The sequence below is a fragment of the Pelodiscus sinensis genome, chromosome 23 (assembly GCF_049634645.1).
Source record: "Pelodiscus sinensis isolate JC-2024 chromosome 23, ASM4963464v1, whole genome shotgun sequence".
Taxonomy (NCBI): Eukaryota; Metazoa; Chordata; order Testudines; family Trionychidae; genus Pelodiscus; species Pelodiscus sinensis.
In genome coordinates, this window is record NC_134733.1 from 961,273 (window position 1) to 976,352 (window position 15,080).

The window sequence follows — 15,080 nt, forward strand, 5'->3', positions numbered from 1 at the left end:
ATTTTTAAAACCCCGCTGGTTCGAACCCCGTGCAGCGCGGCTACACGGAGCACAAACTAGGTAGTTCGAACTAGGCTTCCTATTCCGAACTACCGGTACACCTCGTGGAACGAGGAACGAGATGTACCGGTAGTTCGGAATAGGAAGCCTAGTTCAAACTACCTGGTTTGTGCTCCGTGTAGCTGCGCTGCACGGGGTTCGAACCAGCGGGGTTTTAAAAATGGCGGCTCCCCGCTTATGCAAATGAAGCCCGGGAAATTCAAATCCCGGGCTTCATTTGCAAGTGTGGTATGCCTACATTACCCTCCTAGTTCGAACTAGGAGGGTAGTGTAGACATACCCAGAGGGAGTTGGCAAATGTCATTGTGGAGCCTTTGGCTATTATCTTTGAAAAGTCGTGGAGATCGGGAGAAATCCTGGATGACTGGAAAAAGGCAAATGATCCAGGGAACTATAGGCCGGTCAGTCTTACCTCGGTTCCTGGAAAAATCATGGAAGGGATCCTTAAGGAATCCATTTTGAGGCACTTGGAAGAGGGGAAAGTGATCAGCAATAGTCAGCATGGATTCATAAAGGGCAAGTCGTGCCTGACCAATCTGATTAGCTTCTATGATGAGGTAACTGGCTCTGTGGACGTGGGAAAGTCAGTGGATGTGATAGACCTTGACTTTAGCAAGGCTTTTGATACAGTCTCCCACAATATTCTTGCCAGCAAGTTAAGGGATTGTGGATTGGATAAATGGACGGTAAGATGGATAGAAAGCTGGTTAGAAGGCCGGGCCCGGCGGGTAGTGATCAATGGCTCGATGTCAGGATGGCGGTCGGTTTCTAGCGGAGTGCCCCAAGGTTCGGTTCTAGGACCGGTTTTGTTCAATATCTTTATTAATGATCTGGATGAGGGGATGGATTGCACCCTCAGCAAGTTTGTGGATGACACTAAGCTGGGGGGAGAGATAGATACGCTTAAGGCCAGAGATAGGGTACAGAATGACTTAGACAAATTGGAGGATTGGGCCACAAGAAATCTGATGAGGTTCAACAAGGACAAGTGTAGAGTCCTGCACTTGGGATGGAAGAATCCCAAGCATAGTTACAAGCTGGGGACCAACCAGTTAAGTAGTAGTTCTGTAGAAAAGGACCTGGGGGTTACAGTGGATGAGAAGCTAGATATGAGTCAACAGTGTGCCCTTGTAGCCAAGAAGGCTAATGGCATATTAGGATGCATTAAGAGGAGCATTGCCAGCAGATCCAGAGATGTCATCATTCCCCTTTATTCGGCTTTGGTGAGGCCGCATCTGGAGTATTGTGTCCAGTTCTGGGCCCCCCACTACAAAAAGGATGTGGATGCTTTGGAGAGGGTCCAGCGGAGGGCAACCAAAATGATTAGGGGGCTGGAGCATATGACTTATGAGGAGAGGCTGAGGGACTTGGGTCTGTTTAGTCTGCAGAAGAGAAGTGTGAGGGGGGATTTGATAGCAGCCTTCAACTTCCTGAAGGGACGTTCCAAAGAGGATGGAGAGAGGCTGGTCTCAGTAGTGACAGATGGAAGAACAAGGAGCAATGTTCTCAAGTTGTGGTGGGAGAGGTCCAGGTTGGATATTAGGAAAAACTATTTCACTAGGAGGGTGGGGAAGCACTGGAATGGGTTCCCTAGGGAAGTAGTGGAGTCTCCATCCCTAGAGGTGTTTAAGTCTCGGCTTGACAATGTCCTGGCCGGGTTGATTTAGTTGGAATTGGTCCTGCCTAGAGCAGGGGGCTGGACTTGATGACCTTCTGAGGTCTCTTCCAGTTCTATGATTCTATGATTCTCTGATGGGGTTGAAGCTAGATTCCAGCTCTGGCCTGTGTGGGAGGTGGGAGGGCTGCCATGATTATGAGGGTTAGCCAGCAGCCTGGGGACTTGTAGCCAGGTGGAGTGGCCAATAGGAATGTAGGTAGGAATTTCAAACTGGGACAAAGGAATTTGGATTTTTCCCTCCTTTGGCTCTGTGAGTTTCTCTGCAGCTACAGAGAGAGACAAACATGTCTCCCTTTCTCCAAGAAACAATACTTCACTTTCTGTAAGTAGGGTAAAGTTTAGATAAACCCGTTAGGTTTTCTTGTTTTATGGTTTGGGTATGGGATCTGATGTCTGCACTTTTTAAAAGACATTTTGGCTTTTCTTTGTAACTAAATTCTAGGCCCATGGAGTTTCTCCATGGCTGTGTCTACACTGGCGTGAATTTCCGGAACTGCTTAAAACGGAATACTATTCTGTTTTCAGTTTTTCTGGAAAAGGAGCGTCTACATTGGCAGGCTGCTTTTCCGGAAAAGCCCTTTTTCCAGAAAAGCATCTGTGGCCAATGTAGACGCGCTTTTCCGGAAAAGAGCCCCGATCGCCATTTTCGCAATCGGGGCTTTTTTCCGGAAAAGACTACTGGGCTGTCTACACTGGCCCTTTTCCGGAACAGTTTTCCGGAATAAGGACTTATGCCCGAGTGGGAGCAGAATAGTTTTTCCGGAATAGCGGCTGATTTTGTACAGTAGAGCATCGTTGCTTTTCCAGAAATTCAAGGGCCAGTGTAGACAGCTCGCAGCTTATTCCGGAAAAGCGGCTGATTTTCCGGAATAAGTGGCCCAGTGTAGACACAGCCCATGAGTATATTTTGTTACCTTTCCATCTAGTCATTATGCTTGCAACCGGAATATTGTTGTAATAATAAAAGTTCTTTCTCTTTTCTTTTTATTAACCTGGGATTGGTTAATTGTGTGCTCTGATTTTTACTTTAGGGGTGAGATTTCCCAAATGATCTTTCCTCTGATTTCTTTATTAATATTTGGGTGGTGGCAGCAGAAGTTTTTTTCCCAAAATCTGGAGTTTTAAGATTTTCGGGGAAGTTTTATACCAAAGCCTGGTAGAAAAGGTTTTAGGGTACACCTGCTGGTCTCCACTTCTGCATTTATCATGCCAGAGTGGGGAAAGAGCCATGACAAAGGCGAATCCCAGTTTCTAGCTGGGAACTGCGACATTTGAACCCACTCGGTTAAGCAGAGTGTGGCTACGGGCTGTGGGTTTGCAGAAATGTTGGTGGTGCCCCGAATGTCCAGGGCCCGCACTGGCCCCAGGCTCTGAGAGGGGGCTTGGGTAAGGGAGGGCTGTGGGCTCTGGGAGGTAGTTTGAGGGCAGGATCAGTGCAGGCTGCAGGCTCAGGGGGCCTTGATGCAGGAGAGGATCTAGGGCAGAGCCCCCTGTAAGCTGAGCTCTCAGGCGGCTGCCCAGCTGAATAGCCGAGCTCTACAGCCACACACAGCTGGCAGCCAGTACTGGTGGTGCACATCTGTACATGCCTGGGTGCACAGAACCAAATTGATTCTGCACATGGACGGGAACTATTCAAGGGTCTGTTGATCTGGGGTGCAGGTTCAGTGCCTTGATGGAGGATTTGTGGGATGCCGGCCGGCTGGTCGGACACAGGGTGTGCTGAGGTACCACTGGCCAAGGTCCTTCTGTCAAGGTGCAGGCCAGGCTTGTCCGGCTCCATGGCCATCGTCAGCCCCAACCTCCACTGGGTTCCCAGCTCCAGGCCAGAGTCACAAGAGCCTGGTGCCCAAGGGGTCTGTAAGGAACAAGCTAATCGGCAGTGACAAACCTCTGACCCTCCTCATGAGCCAGCCAGGTTCCTGCCCCCGACACCATAGGAGTGAGCCGGGCACAGCTGGCTTGTGTGAGACAGCCCTGGCTACCCAGGCCTGCTGGGCTTCGACTCCTACCAGCACCCAGCCCTGCACCTCCTGCCCAGGAGCGCCCCACACGTGAGCAAAGAGGCTACTTAGAGCTCCATGGCGGTAGGCAAATCTTGACGGAGATGGCCCAGGCAAGGCAGTGCAGAGGGCAGAGTCCTGACCTGCAAGAGCCCCAAGCCATTGGCTCTCTGCCCCTGTGAGGAGGGGGCCACGCTGGGTGTTTGTGATGGAGGCACCTAGGGCACAGCGCCCAGGCCGAGAAGGGCCCCACTGTGTGCTAGGGAGACCCGGCTGGAATGGCCGGAAAACATGTCCAGTGCAGTGAGTGACGGGGCTGGAGGAGCGGAGCCAGGCAGCTGCGGGGAGGGGGAGGGTGACAGGCTCTCTGGGGCAGGCGGCAGCAGAAGGAAAGCAACGAGCCAAGAGGCTGCGGCCGTCTGGAGCTACCCTCGTTTATAACAAAGCAACCAAGCTCTACCCAGAGTCACTCCAGTGCAGGGTCAGTGCAGCCCCTGTGGCTGGGGTAGCCATGCTGGTCTGCTCCAGTGGGTCTATGGATCAAAGTGTGTTCACCTCCCCACCCCCAGCCTGACACAGGCCACCAGGAGGAGTCACTTGGGCCCAGCTGATCTTGCTGGCTCCTCCAGGCCTGCCTTTTCCTTGGGACCTGGCTGCAGTTGCACTGGGAGCTGTCAGGACTGGTCTCTGGCAGACCCTGCCCCCGTCCCTGCTTTGCCCTCTGTGCACATTGGACCCCGAGCTCCCTGCTGGGCCCTGGGGCTGCTGCCCGGGGTCTGTTCCCTGCGCTGATTCTGGCTGCCTTGAGCAATGGGATCGGTAGCTGTCTAAGCCAGATCCATCCCCTCCCAGCACTCGCACTGCTGGGGCTCTGGCTGGACTCACCCTCCGGGATTTGCCCCTCCATCCCTGAAGCAGGACTGGGCTCACCAGCAAATACATCAGCCTGGCCTCCCTCTCAAGTGGTTCCTATGGATTCCCCCCTCGGAACTGTCTCCTGAGCTGTGCCCAAGGAGACCCCTGCTCCGGCTCCCATGGGGCGTGCCCACGACCGCACCTGATCCCAGTGTTACCGAACGCCCCGGGAGGTGGAGACTGGGCTGGTGTCTGTAAAGTTCCATACTGGAGATGGGGCTGACCCAGCTAGCAGCCTGGGGTTTGAGCATAATCGGAGTTCAGGAGTGTTTGGATCTGAGGGGCCGTTCCTCCCCATGCCCTATGCTACGTGAATGCCTGAGCAGGCCCTGCCCCTGCCCCTGCCCCGCCAGAGGGATCAGTGCCCCAGGAAGGACCAACGTGGTTGTTCAGCGACTCTCACAAGGGTGCCCACGGTTTCCACGTTCTTGCAGGGCCAGAGCCGTACTTGGAGAGGGATTGTGACAGGTCTGTGAAAGACCCCAGGGAGTCCCACTGGGTCACAGCAGAGGGGAATGAACCTGTGTCCAAAACTCAGCTGTCTGGCAGGCCCCGGCAGGACATTATGACAGATAGCATGTCCCCTTGGGGAAGGCCCTTGCACCCCGATCTCCTGCTGCACAGCTCCGCCCTTTCTTCCCCTTCCCCGGCAGGGCCACTTGTTCCAGGACAACTGATCTGCTGGCAAAGGTGGCAAGATCCCATGGGCAGAAACACGTCTGCTCCCAAGCGTCAGGGCCTGCAGCTGGTGAGTGCTTCTCACTAGCCCAAACCCGTCTCCGGCGGGTGCTCCACTGGAGTCAGTGCTTGCCTGTCCCCTCTGAGCCCGGGCCGGAGCAGGAGTAACTCCGTTCAGCAGGGCCACAGCAGGTCAGAGAAGACTCAGCCCCAGTGAATTTAGTTTTATAAATGAATAAAGTCTCAGCCCTAAGGGTCTGCCTGCATGTCCCTCCGCAGAGAGTCAGGGGAGCCTCCTAGGCCTGGGACGGGCTGCCTGCTTCCCTAGGGTGGGGCGACCTGCGATACCGCCTGGCCTGAGGGGGGTTTGGCTCCCATCAGGAACACCCAAGAGCTCCAGGTTAAACCTGGGGGCTAAACTCTCCTTCCAGTTGTGTCAGCACAAGCCCATTGGGCCAGAGCCTGGTCGCAGTCACCCTGAGTGAATCCGGAGGAGCCAGCACCAAATCCTGCTCTCACTGCCGGTTGTGGCAACACTCCTAAGAGGTGCCAAGGCCACATGGTTCGGGTGGAGGGGCTAACCGCACGTCAGGCCAGCTCCTCAGCTGGTGGAAATCCGCATAGCTCCACGGACTCACTGCAGTCACATATGCTCAGTGGGGCCATACTGCTTAACACCAGCCCAGGGCATGGCCCCCAGTGTCCGCTCTGCTGGTGTATCTGTGACCCCACTTTGGCCCAATGCCCCTTTTGCTTTTGCTGAAGTTTTGAGATTTGCCCCAGCTGCTCTTTAAAGAGTCATTTCTAGGGCACCTCAGGCCCCCCAAGCCCCGGCCCCCGGCCCCAGCCCAAGCCCCCGCCACTCAGATTTTGATTTCAGTCCGGAAGGTCTGTTGGACGTGCTCTGTGTGTTTGGCTGGGTGCCGCCTGGCTTTGATGGTGAGGGTGCCATCCACGCCCAGGGCCGAGGTGACGGAAGTGGGGTTCATGTCTTCAGGCAGCTGGCACTTGTGAGTGAAGGTGTTCATGACGGTCCCGTCCGCAGCGAGCTGGAAGGGAGAAAGAAAGAGACGCGGGTCACGTGAGTGGCTCTAGCATGGGCTGCCTGCACCCCAGGCTGGAGGTGAAAGAACATGGCCCCTGGGTTGTCTGGTCTGGCCCCACCTTCCCTGCTTGTGAGCTTGTGCAGATCACTTCCTCTGCCCCCATGTGCTGGGTCCCGGGGGCGGGCTGAGTGTCTCGGAGAGGCTCAGAGGAAGGCAGCTGCAGAGAGGCAGGGTTAGAAGAGGAGACTGGGCATCAAGACACCAGAGTCCTGTTGCTGCTTGTCCCTGCTAGTGCCCCTCGTCTGACAGTTGGACCAAGGACCGTCGGGCAGGTGGGTAGGTGGGAGCTGAATTTGTGCCTGCTTGGAAAGCACTTTCTGCTCGGTGGAAGAAGGGTCCAGAAATGGGCAAAGGCTGGCTGCTGTGGGGAACTTTTCTGTGCGTCCTCAGAGGCACTGCCAGGGCTGCCCGGTGGGGGCCCACGCAGGGCTCTGCTCTCACAGGTGTGCAGGGGACGAGTGGTTGCTGTGGAGAGGCTCACATCTGCGTGAGGAGTCCGAGATACCCCCGAGGGGTCTGTGCAAGGGGGCAGCTGCAACTCACAGCGCTTCCTATTGGCAGGAGCTGTGAGCTCTCCATGGCGCCTCCTGCTGTTTGGGCTGATTGTGCTCATGCGCCCAGCCATGGCATCCTGCATCCACCTTACAGTGACTCCAGCTGGAAGTAGCTGTAAGCTCCCCATACCCAGAGCTCCTGCACCACGTGCTACAGTGTCTCTGGCTGGAAGGGGCTAGGGTGGCTGTAGCTGTAAGCTCCCCATACCCAGAGCTCCTGCACCACGTGCTACAGTGTCTCTGGCTGGAAGGGGTTAGGGTGGCAGTAGCTGTAAGCTCCCCATACCCAGTGCTCCTGCACCACGTGCTACAGTGTCTCTGGCTGGAAGGGGCTAGGGTGGCTGTAGCTGTAAGCTCCCCATACCCAGTGCTCCTGCACCACGTGCTACAGTGTCTCCGGCTGGAAGGGGTTAGGGTGGCAGTAGCTGTAAGCTCCCCATACCCAGTGCTCCTGCACCACGTGCTACAGTGTCTCCGGCTGGAAGGGGCTAGGGTGGCTGTAGCTGTAAGCTCCCCATACCCAGTGCTCCTGCACCACGTGCTACAGTGTCTCCAGCTGGAAAGGGCTAGGGTGGCAGTAGCTGTAAGCTCCCCATACCCAGTGCTCCTGCACCACGTGCTACAGTGTCTCCGGCTGGAAGGGGCTAGGGTGGCAGTAGCTGTAAGCTCCCCATACCCAGTTTCCTGCACCATGTGCTACAGTGTCTCCGGCTGGAAGGGGTTAGGGTGGCTGTAGCTGTAAGCTCCCCATACCCAGTTTCCTGCACCATGTGCTACAGTGTCTCCGGCTGGAAGGGGTTAGGGTGGCTGTAGCTGTAAGCTCCCCATACCCAGTTTCCTGCACCATGTGCTACAGTGTCTCCGGCTGGAAGGGGTTAGGGTGGCTGTAGCTGTAAGCTCCCCATACCCAGTTTCCTGCACCATGTGCTACAGTGTCTCCGGCTGGAAGGGGTTAGGGTGGCTGTAGCTGTAAGCTCCCCATACCCAGTTTCCTGCACCATGTGCTACAGTGTCTCCGGCTGGAAGGGGTTAGGGTGGCTGTAGCTGTAAGCTCCCCATACCCAGTTTCCTGCACCATGTGCTACAGTGTCTCCGGCTGGAAGGGGTTAGGGTGGCTGTAGCTGTAAGCTCCCCATACCCAGTGCTCCTGCACCATGTGCTACAGTGTCTCCGGCTGCGAAAGCCTGGGACTGGAGTAGCTGGGAGTCTGGTGGCACTTTAAAGACTCACAAATCAAATGTATTGAGGTGCTAGAGCAGTAGCTTCTGAGAGCTACAGCCCATTTCCTCAGACGCTGAAGAGAAAAAGCATGAAAGACAGAAAGAGGGGAAAGGGTTAGAGAGCTGGGACTGACCTTCTGCACGTGGCAAGAAGGCAAGAGTACCTGACTGATGGGAGCGCCATTCCATGTGCTTGTTTGGACCTCGCTGCAGCGTGTCACATTTGCATATGAATTCAAGCTCAGCAGTTTCGCTGTGCAGGCTGGTTCTGAGGGTTTTCTGTCTGAGAATGGCAACTGGCAAATCTGAAACTGGGCACCCCGGGAGGTTAAAGTGCCCCCCACTGGCTTTTGGATGCTGCCATTCTTAATCTCTGATTTGTATCCACTGAGTCTATTGCACAGAGATAGTTTGATTTGGCCAATGCACATGGCAGAGGAGCATTGCTGGCACATGTTGGCATTTATCACCTTGGCGGATGTGCAGGTGAACAAGCCTTTGAAGGTCTGGCTGATGTGGTTAGGTCCTGTGATGGTGTCATGAGGGGTGTGGACAGAGTTGGCAACGGGGTTTGTAGCAGGGATGGGTTCCCAGATCAGTATTTCAGTTGTGGCCTGTGGTATTTATTTCAGGTTGGGGACTGTCTGTAAGTGACGACTGGCCTGCCTCCAAAGGTCTGTGAGCAAGGGACCGTCATCTAGGATAGGTTGTAGACCCCGATGATGTGCAGGAGAGGTTTTAGCTGGGGGCGGTAGGTCCTGTCTAGTGGTCTGCTGCTTTCTTTGTTGGGTCTGTCCTGTAGTAGGGGGCTTCTGTACACAATAGCACCTCCTGCTGGAAGAGGCTGCTGCTGGCGTTGCCTGTCTTTCTCCCTAGATAGTGTGTCTGAGTTGTGCCCTGACATGTTTCCAAACAAGGAGCTGCAGTCAGAGTGGAAGCGCAGGAGGGTCTTGGGAAAGTTACATCATTCTGCAGCTCCCAATGGAGTGATTAAGCGCAGATATTAAAGCACCATGGCTACTCTCCAGAACATAGTGTTCCCAGAAAGTGGCCTGGGAGTGAGCAGAGCCCTTGAATGGCAGAGAAGATCAGGATGTACCAGCCAGGGAGAGGAGATAGCCCTGGAGAATGCCTGTCCTCATACCCTACGTCCCCAGGATAGGCACCGTGTAGGCAGAGCAGGGCAAGTTTCCCCAGTATTGTCCTGCTGCCAGTGTGCTTTGATCTGCCCTAGAGGGGATAGGAGGGCAGAGGGCATCATCTAGGGCTGCACTTTTCACTATTTGGCAAAAAAAGGTCAAAGTGAGAGCTCTACCAGCTTCAAAATTAACACGCTGCTTGCTCCTTAGTGGCATCATGTTACAGCCAAATACCATCAGCTACACACCCCACAACTGAAACACTGATCCAGGACCCCATCCCTGTAACTTCGTGTTACAGAGCCAGAGTTAGTGGCATCATGTTACAGAGTTACATGTTACTGGAGGAACTAAAGCAGAGGCTGCACGCACAGTAAAACAGTGTCCTTTATAACACAATAGCCTGGAAAATATACGGATTAAAAAGGCGAGTGCACTTTTTAAGAGGAGAATAATACAAAGCTTCCTTTAAAAACTGGCTGTGCCAAGGCATGCCTCTTCCTCTGAGCCCCCGAGCCCTGACTCTGCTCCCTGGCGGGGCCGCTGTATGGGCAGAGCAATCTCTGGCAGAAGCGCTGGGTAGGTAGAGCAGGAGTTCAGGGATGCCCATTTTTCCAGGGTTCCCCAATTGGCTGGGGCCCCTGGACACAAGCCCCCATTAGACCATTAAAGGAACCTGGGCACAGCGAGTCTATTCTAGGCCTTGCATATAGAATAATAATCGAGATGCAGCCGTGTTAGGCTGGTCTGGCTGAAACAAGAGGCAGGACCGTGCAGCACTGTAGAGACTAACAAGATGGTTTGTTAGGTGATGAGCTTTCGTGGAGGTGGGTCTGGCCCAGGAAAGCTCATCACCTAATACACCATCTTGTTAGTCTTTAAAGGGCTGCACAGTCCTGGCTTTTATTCTAGGCCTGTAATTCCCAGCTGAAGAGGGCAGGGTCACACATGGGGCTGTAGAAGATCCGTCAGCCAGCCAGCAAAAGAGAGCACTTTGAAAGAGAGGGTAGCTGCTGGGAGAAGGCTGAGGGAGATGCCTGCCAGCTCTGAGCTGGGGCAGAGGGCCGAAGGCAGGGAAGCAGCTGGGACTTGCCCATTGATGTCTTCTTGCAGAAGGGGCCAGAGGGAGTGAAAAATGCTCCCAGCAGAGGCGGTTGGGTTTGCATGGGAAGAGTGGAGTTGCACCCCAGAAAGGAGGATGGGGTGGGGCTCCTGGCAGAAGACACTGGGGACTGGGAGAATGAAAGGCTGGGTTGGTCAGGATTATGTGTAGGGCCTGTGCGTTAGACACTCTTTGCACTAGAGGATGAGCTTCTGCCAAGCTTCTGGGGACTCAGAAGGGAAACTGGGCCACTCGCAGGGCTGCCCTGAGGGGGCTCCTGGCGGGAGGCCTTTACAGTGGGTTTGAGCAGTGGGGCGGAAGGCTCAGGCCCAGGCTGGGTGGACTGGGGGGCTGGGTGGAGATGCTGTGCCCAGTCACAGTCGTTCAGGGGAACACATGGCCTGGGGCCTGATGTGTACCCACAGCTTGTCCTGCCCGTGGTGCCCATAGCACCTCCAAGGCAACTGACCTACCCGGGGGCAGAGGGAAGGTTATGGGTGGAGCGAGCGGCTAGCGCTGCTGCTCCAGGCCCCGTTCTCCTGGGCACGCAGAAGGCCGCTACAATGGGGACATTCACCTTCTCAGCGCGGACCTCGATCTGGTTGTTGGAGGTGGTGACGATGATGTCCTCAGGGGAGAAGTCGCTGACGTCCACGGCAAACTGGTAGGTGTCTCCCAGGGTCTTGATGTTCCCCATGTTGCCTGGCCGGGCTGCGGGGAGGGGAAAGAACAAAGTGACGTACTTCTGATCCCTGGGCTGGGATTTCTCGCCATCTCTTCACCTGGAGCTGGCTTAGATCCAGCTGTACAGGGGCGGGGGGTGGAAATCTGGGTGGATTTCTTATCCTTGACTGGAGCAGAGGAGGGTGGTTTCTTCCCCCCCCCCCCCAGATATTGGGCATGACCCCAGACCCACTGAAGTCTGGGGAGTCTTCTAAGGACTTTGGATCAGTGTCTGTGCGCCTCTCAGTAACCTGCGCCTGGAGCGGGGGACTCAGCAGACAGGTTCTAACTGCAGCACTACTCTGCTGAACACATTGTTGGTGCTCTGAGAGGGGCTTTCTCTTTATGGTGGCGGGGGGGGGGGGAGGGGAGGCAGTGCCTGGGGAAACCAAGCATGGGACTTTCAAAACCGCTTGTGCAGAGTCTCATCCAACAGTGCTCGTGCAAAAGCCTGTGATTTGCGCACAAAGTTACTGTGTTGCATTGGCACAAGCGAGGCAGTTGGAGGTGTGCCGCGGAGAACAAGAGAATTCAAAATGGCCACGCTAACAGGGGCAGGTGACCTCCCCCCTCCAACTTTCCCCTGACCCTTTTTCTCCGACTTCTTTTTTTTCTTTGCTCAACAAAAAGTCTTTGGTGTTCCTCATAAAAGAATTGATTGTTTGGCGTTCCTCGGTCTTACACAGTTTAAGAAACACCGCTCTAGAAATAAGGCAGTGTCCCACAACACCGGCCACAGCCCGACAGCAGGCCCCTCTTATGCTGCGATGTTGAGGGCAGTGAAACGGGCTTGAGTCTGCTTTCACTTTCCACTGGTTTACATCTGGAATCATTCCCTTGAAATCAATGGGCTTGTGCTGCTGTCATGTGTCAGCAGTTCTGTTCCTGTGTGATGCCTCCAGCTTGGCTTTCAGCATCCGGCTGTGCCTGGGGTTGAGCTGGCAGCTCTCAGCCCGGTTCTGCCTCTTTCCATTTGGTCCATATGTGCCAGGTGGGCCCAGGCTAAGCCCTGATGCCTGCAAAACCCCTTCTGGGAAGGTTTTCTTGCAGTCATTAGCTAGAGTCCCACCGTGCTCAGTTAACTGGTCAGCCAGTAGACAGCAAGTCTGTCTTCCCTCAGGCTAACTGCTCACAGCAGCCAGCTCCTCCCCTCTGGGGTGTGAAATGCCCACAAACACAGCAGCAAAAGGCAGGACTATGTAGCACTTTAAAGACTAACGATGGTTTATTAGGTGATGAGCTTTCCTGGGCCAGACCCACTTCCTCAGGTCAATATGTGGAAGAAAATTGGCAGGACCATATGCACCAAAGGGTACAAACACAGGCTGATTGATACATTTATGCAGAGAACATCCGGTACATCATTCCAGCCTGCACTTTGCCTGGGAATGGTTCCTTGGGGTGGAACAGGGGCCAGGTCACCCCTCATCCACAGGCTGGAGCTATGCCGAGCCCTCTGCAGCGCGGCCAGTGGGCCCCAGCGGCATTGGCTGCCTGCGTACGTCACGTGACCTGGCTTCTCTTTACATTTCATCACAACATGGGGTTTTCGGTTTCTCGAACACCTGGCTTTTGGCTGCAGACTTGCTTTCCCGGCTACCTGAGCGCACAGCCCTCTCACCCGGATTGGGGAACACAAAGGGAAGCGGCTGCACTGGGGGACACTTACACAGACAGATCTCCCCAAAGGCTCCTTCGAAAGGTGGCCTAGCCTGCCCCCGAACGGACTCTCTCCACCGGACGACCTAATAGGGCCCCTGAGATGGGGGAGTTCCTGTGTTGCTGCTGTCTCCAGCTCAGAGAGACCCTGTGAGAAGGCAGGGGGTGAGGTAGGAGCCCGGGCCCCGCTGACACCCTGGTGAGAGCATAGAGGTGACACTGACACACTCGGACAACACCCCTCCTCCTCTGCCAGAGCCCCCACTGTCCATGCAAACTGACATCAGTTCCTGCCATTTCCCTGCGGGGTCCCAGTGATCAACCCCTTGGGCTGCCCTGATGCTCTTACGGGAGACACCGGGAGGTTCCCAAGGCCTGTCAGCTGCCAGCTGCGCCCCCTGAGACCTGCATAACCACCCAAGGGCAGGCCGGGGTCCCCTGTCACTGAGCTCGGCACGGTCTCCTCGCCACATGCAAAGCACCAAGTGAAGGGTTAGCAGGTGCTCCTAGGTCACAGTCAAGGCAGTCCCCGGGGGAACACAGTGGTCATGTGTTCTCCCTCCTCCGCTCCCCACCCTGCCAACTCTCTGCTGTCTCATGGGGGTCTCCCTCAGTGTTAATGCGTTTTCACGTAGCTCCCCTCATCTGGGGCTGTGCCTCCCTCGGGACTCTGCCCCGCACCCCAGGAACATCTGCTGCTAGGTAGGATGGGACAGGTCCTGCCTGCTCTGTGCTTCCAGGAGCTTCCAAGAGCTGACATTGCCCATGCCTGTCTCCCTGCTTCCCCCTTGAAAACAGGCCAAGCATATGCTGGGAACAAGCAGCGAGAGAAACCACCCCCCGTTCTGGGAGCTTCAGACACTTCCCTGGCAATCTCTGCAGCACCCCTGCTGCCATGAGGCTGGGACGGGAATGGCTGCGAGTGCCCCCCACACCTGTGCTCCTGCACCGTCCCCCCAGCACCTCCTCAAGGGAGAACTGGAAGCAGAGTAGCTGTGAGAGTCCCTCTTGCTGGGGGCAGCTGAGACTGGAGACTGAGCTTTTCTGCTGGGGCAGAGGGGCCGAGAACTTCCCCCGGATTCCTGGGGACTCTTCAGGAGCAGGCGAGAAAAGCCCTTTAACGCTGGCTAAGGGATGTGCACAAGGAATCAGTTGGGAGACTGGACAGGAGCTCAGCAGAAGCCAGTTTTACCCCCACCTACAGATGCAACTGCCCAATGACTCTGCCAGCAAACCACCACCACTACCCGCTTTGCCCCCTTCCCATGCCACACGCCACCAGAGCTTGCCAGCAGGTGCCAACTTGCCTGGGAACCCCAGGGACTCGTTGCGTGGCCGCATGAAGCTCCCGAAGTCCTCACCGAACAGGCTGTGGGCTGTCTCCATGTGCTGATCCCGGGCGGGGGCAGATGAGGCCAAAGAGCTCTGTTGGAAGGTGCGCTCGGAGCGAAAGGCCGAGGAAGATTTCAAGCTCATTCACCTCCAGGGGCTTTGCAGGGAGGAGGGAGGAAAAACAGCCACCCACAAGGTGGACAAAACCCCTCTTCACTCCTGGAGGAAAATGGGAATCGGAGCTTTTCCAGGTGGCCCTGCCTCTGCCCCGTGTGCAGCAGGCTGGGAGGATGGAGCCAGCACTGTCCAGAGGCAGCTGAGGGGTTTATAAAGCCCCTGCACGCTGCAGGCTGCCTTCCAGCCCACTGGAAATCAGTCTAAATTTAGGTGCTTCTGCATCACTTGGGCGGCCGTGGAAACTTGCCCCTTCGCCAGGGCTCCAAGCAAACAGAGCGGGGAGGAATCTGATCTCATTGCTGGCATTCCAGCCTGCCTGGATAATGCAGCTCTCGCTCGCTCCTGGCTGCGCCAGGCTGCAGTGGGCTGATGGCCCATGTGTGCGTGTGGGGAGCAATACGGGAGCGCTCGGAAGGGAAAGGGGGATGGGTGTTGATGTCACAGATTAGTGCCCATGCTGGGATGACTGGGGGAGGGGGAGCGCTAGGACACGTGCCTGCCTGAATCATGCCCTTCTCTTATCCAAGAGTCTGACTCTACAAGCACCTCGCCTCTCACGGGAGGGAGGTGCGTGTTAGCCATGTTAGGGAAACTGAGGCACAACAAGGCACAGGGACTGGTCCAAGGTCGCCCAGTGAGCAGACACAGCCAGGGATAAAAGCCAGGTGCCATACTTCAGTGCTGTTTTCCTTCATGTCCCTGCTTTTCCCATTGGCCAGCCACTGCGAGTCTCA

The 15,080-nt window shown here is 55.7% G+C and overlaps 1 protein-coding gene across 2 annotated transcripts; it reads right to left on the reverse strand.

Moving 5' to 3' along the window:
• Nucleotides 1–3,591: 3,591 nt before the first annotated feature.
• HSPB7 (heat shock protein family B (small) member 7) lies at nt 3,592–14,490 on the reverse strand. 2 transcript variants are annotated; one of them, XM_006110466.4, is made up of 3 exons: nt 14,199–14,490; nt 11,033–11,166; nt 3,592–6,383 (listed from the first exon to the last, which is right to left on the reverse strand). In XM_006110466.4, the coding sequence occupies exons 1-3, from the start codon at nt 14,311–14,313 to the stop codon at nt 6,198–6,200; spliced, it is 435 nt and encodes a 144-aa protein (XP_006110528.1). In that variant the 5' UTR covers nt 14,314–14,490; the 3' UTR covers nt 3,592–6,197. The 2 variants fall into 2 exon arrangements, with proteins under 2 accessions (XP_006110528.1, XP_006110527.1); XM_006110465.4 differs by having other exon boundaries at nt 14,145–14,488.
• Between the last annotated feature and the right edge of the window lie 590 nt (nt 14,491–15,080).

Bases quoted from the DNA above. Each gene is read 5' to 3' on its own strand.
- HSPB7 (XM_006110465.4), bottom strand. From the start codon at position 14,313: ATGAGCTTGAAATCTTCCTCGGCCTTTCGCTCCGAGCGCACCTTCCAA. The intron at 11,167-14,144 runs GCAAGTTGGCAC...CCCTCCCCGCAG, and splicing joins CGAGTCCCTGGGGTTCCCAG to CCCGGCCAGGCAACATGGGG. The intron at 6,384-11,032 runs GTGAATGTCCCC...TCTCCCTTCCAG, and splicing joins TCGAGGTCCGCGCTGAGAAG to CTCGCTGCGGACGGGACCGT.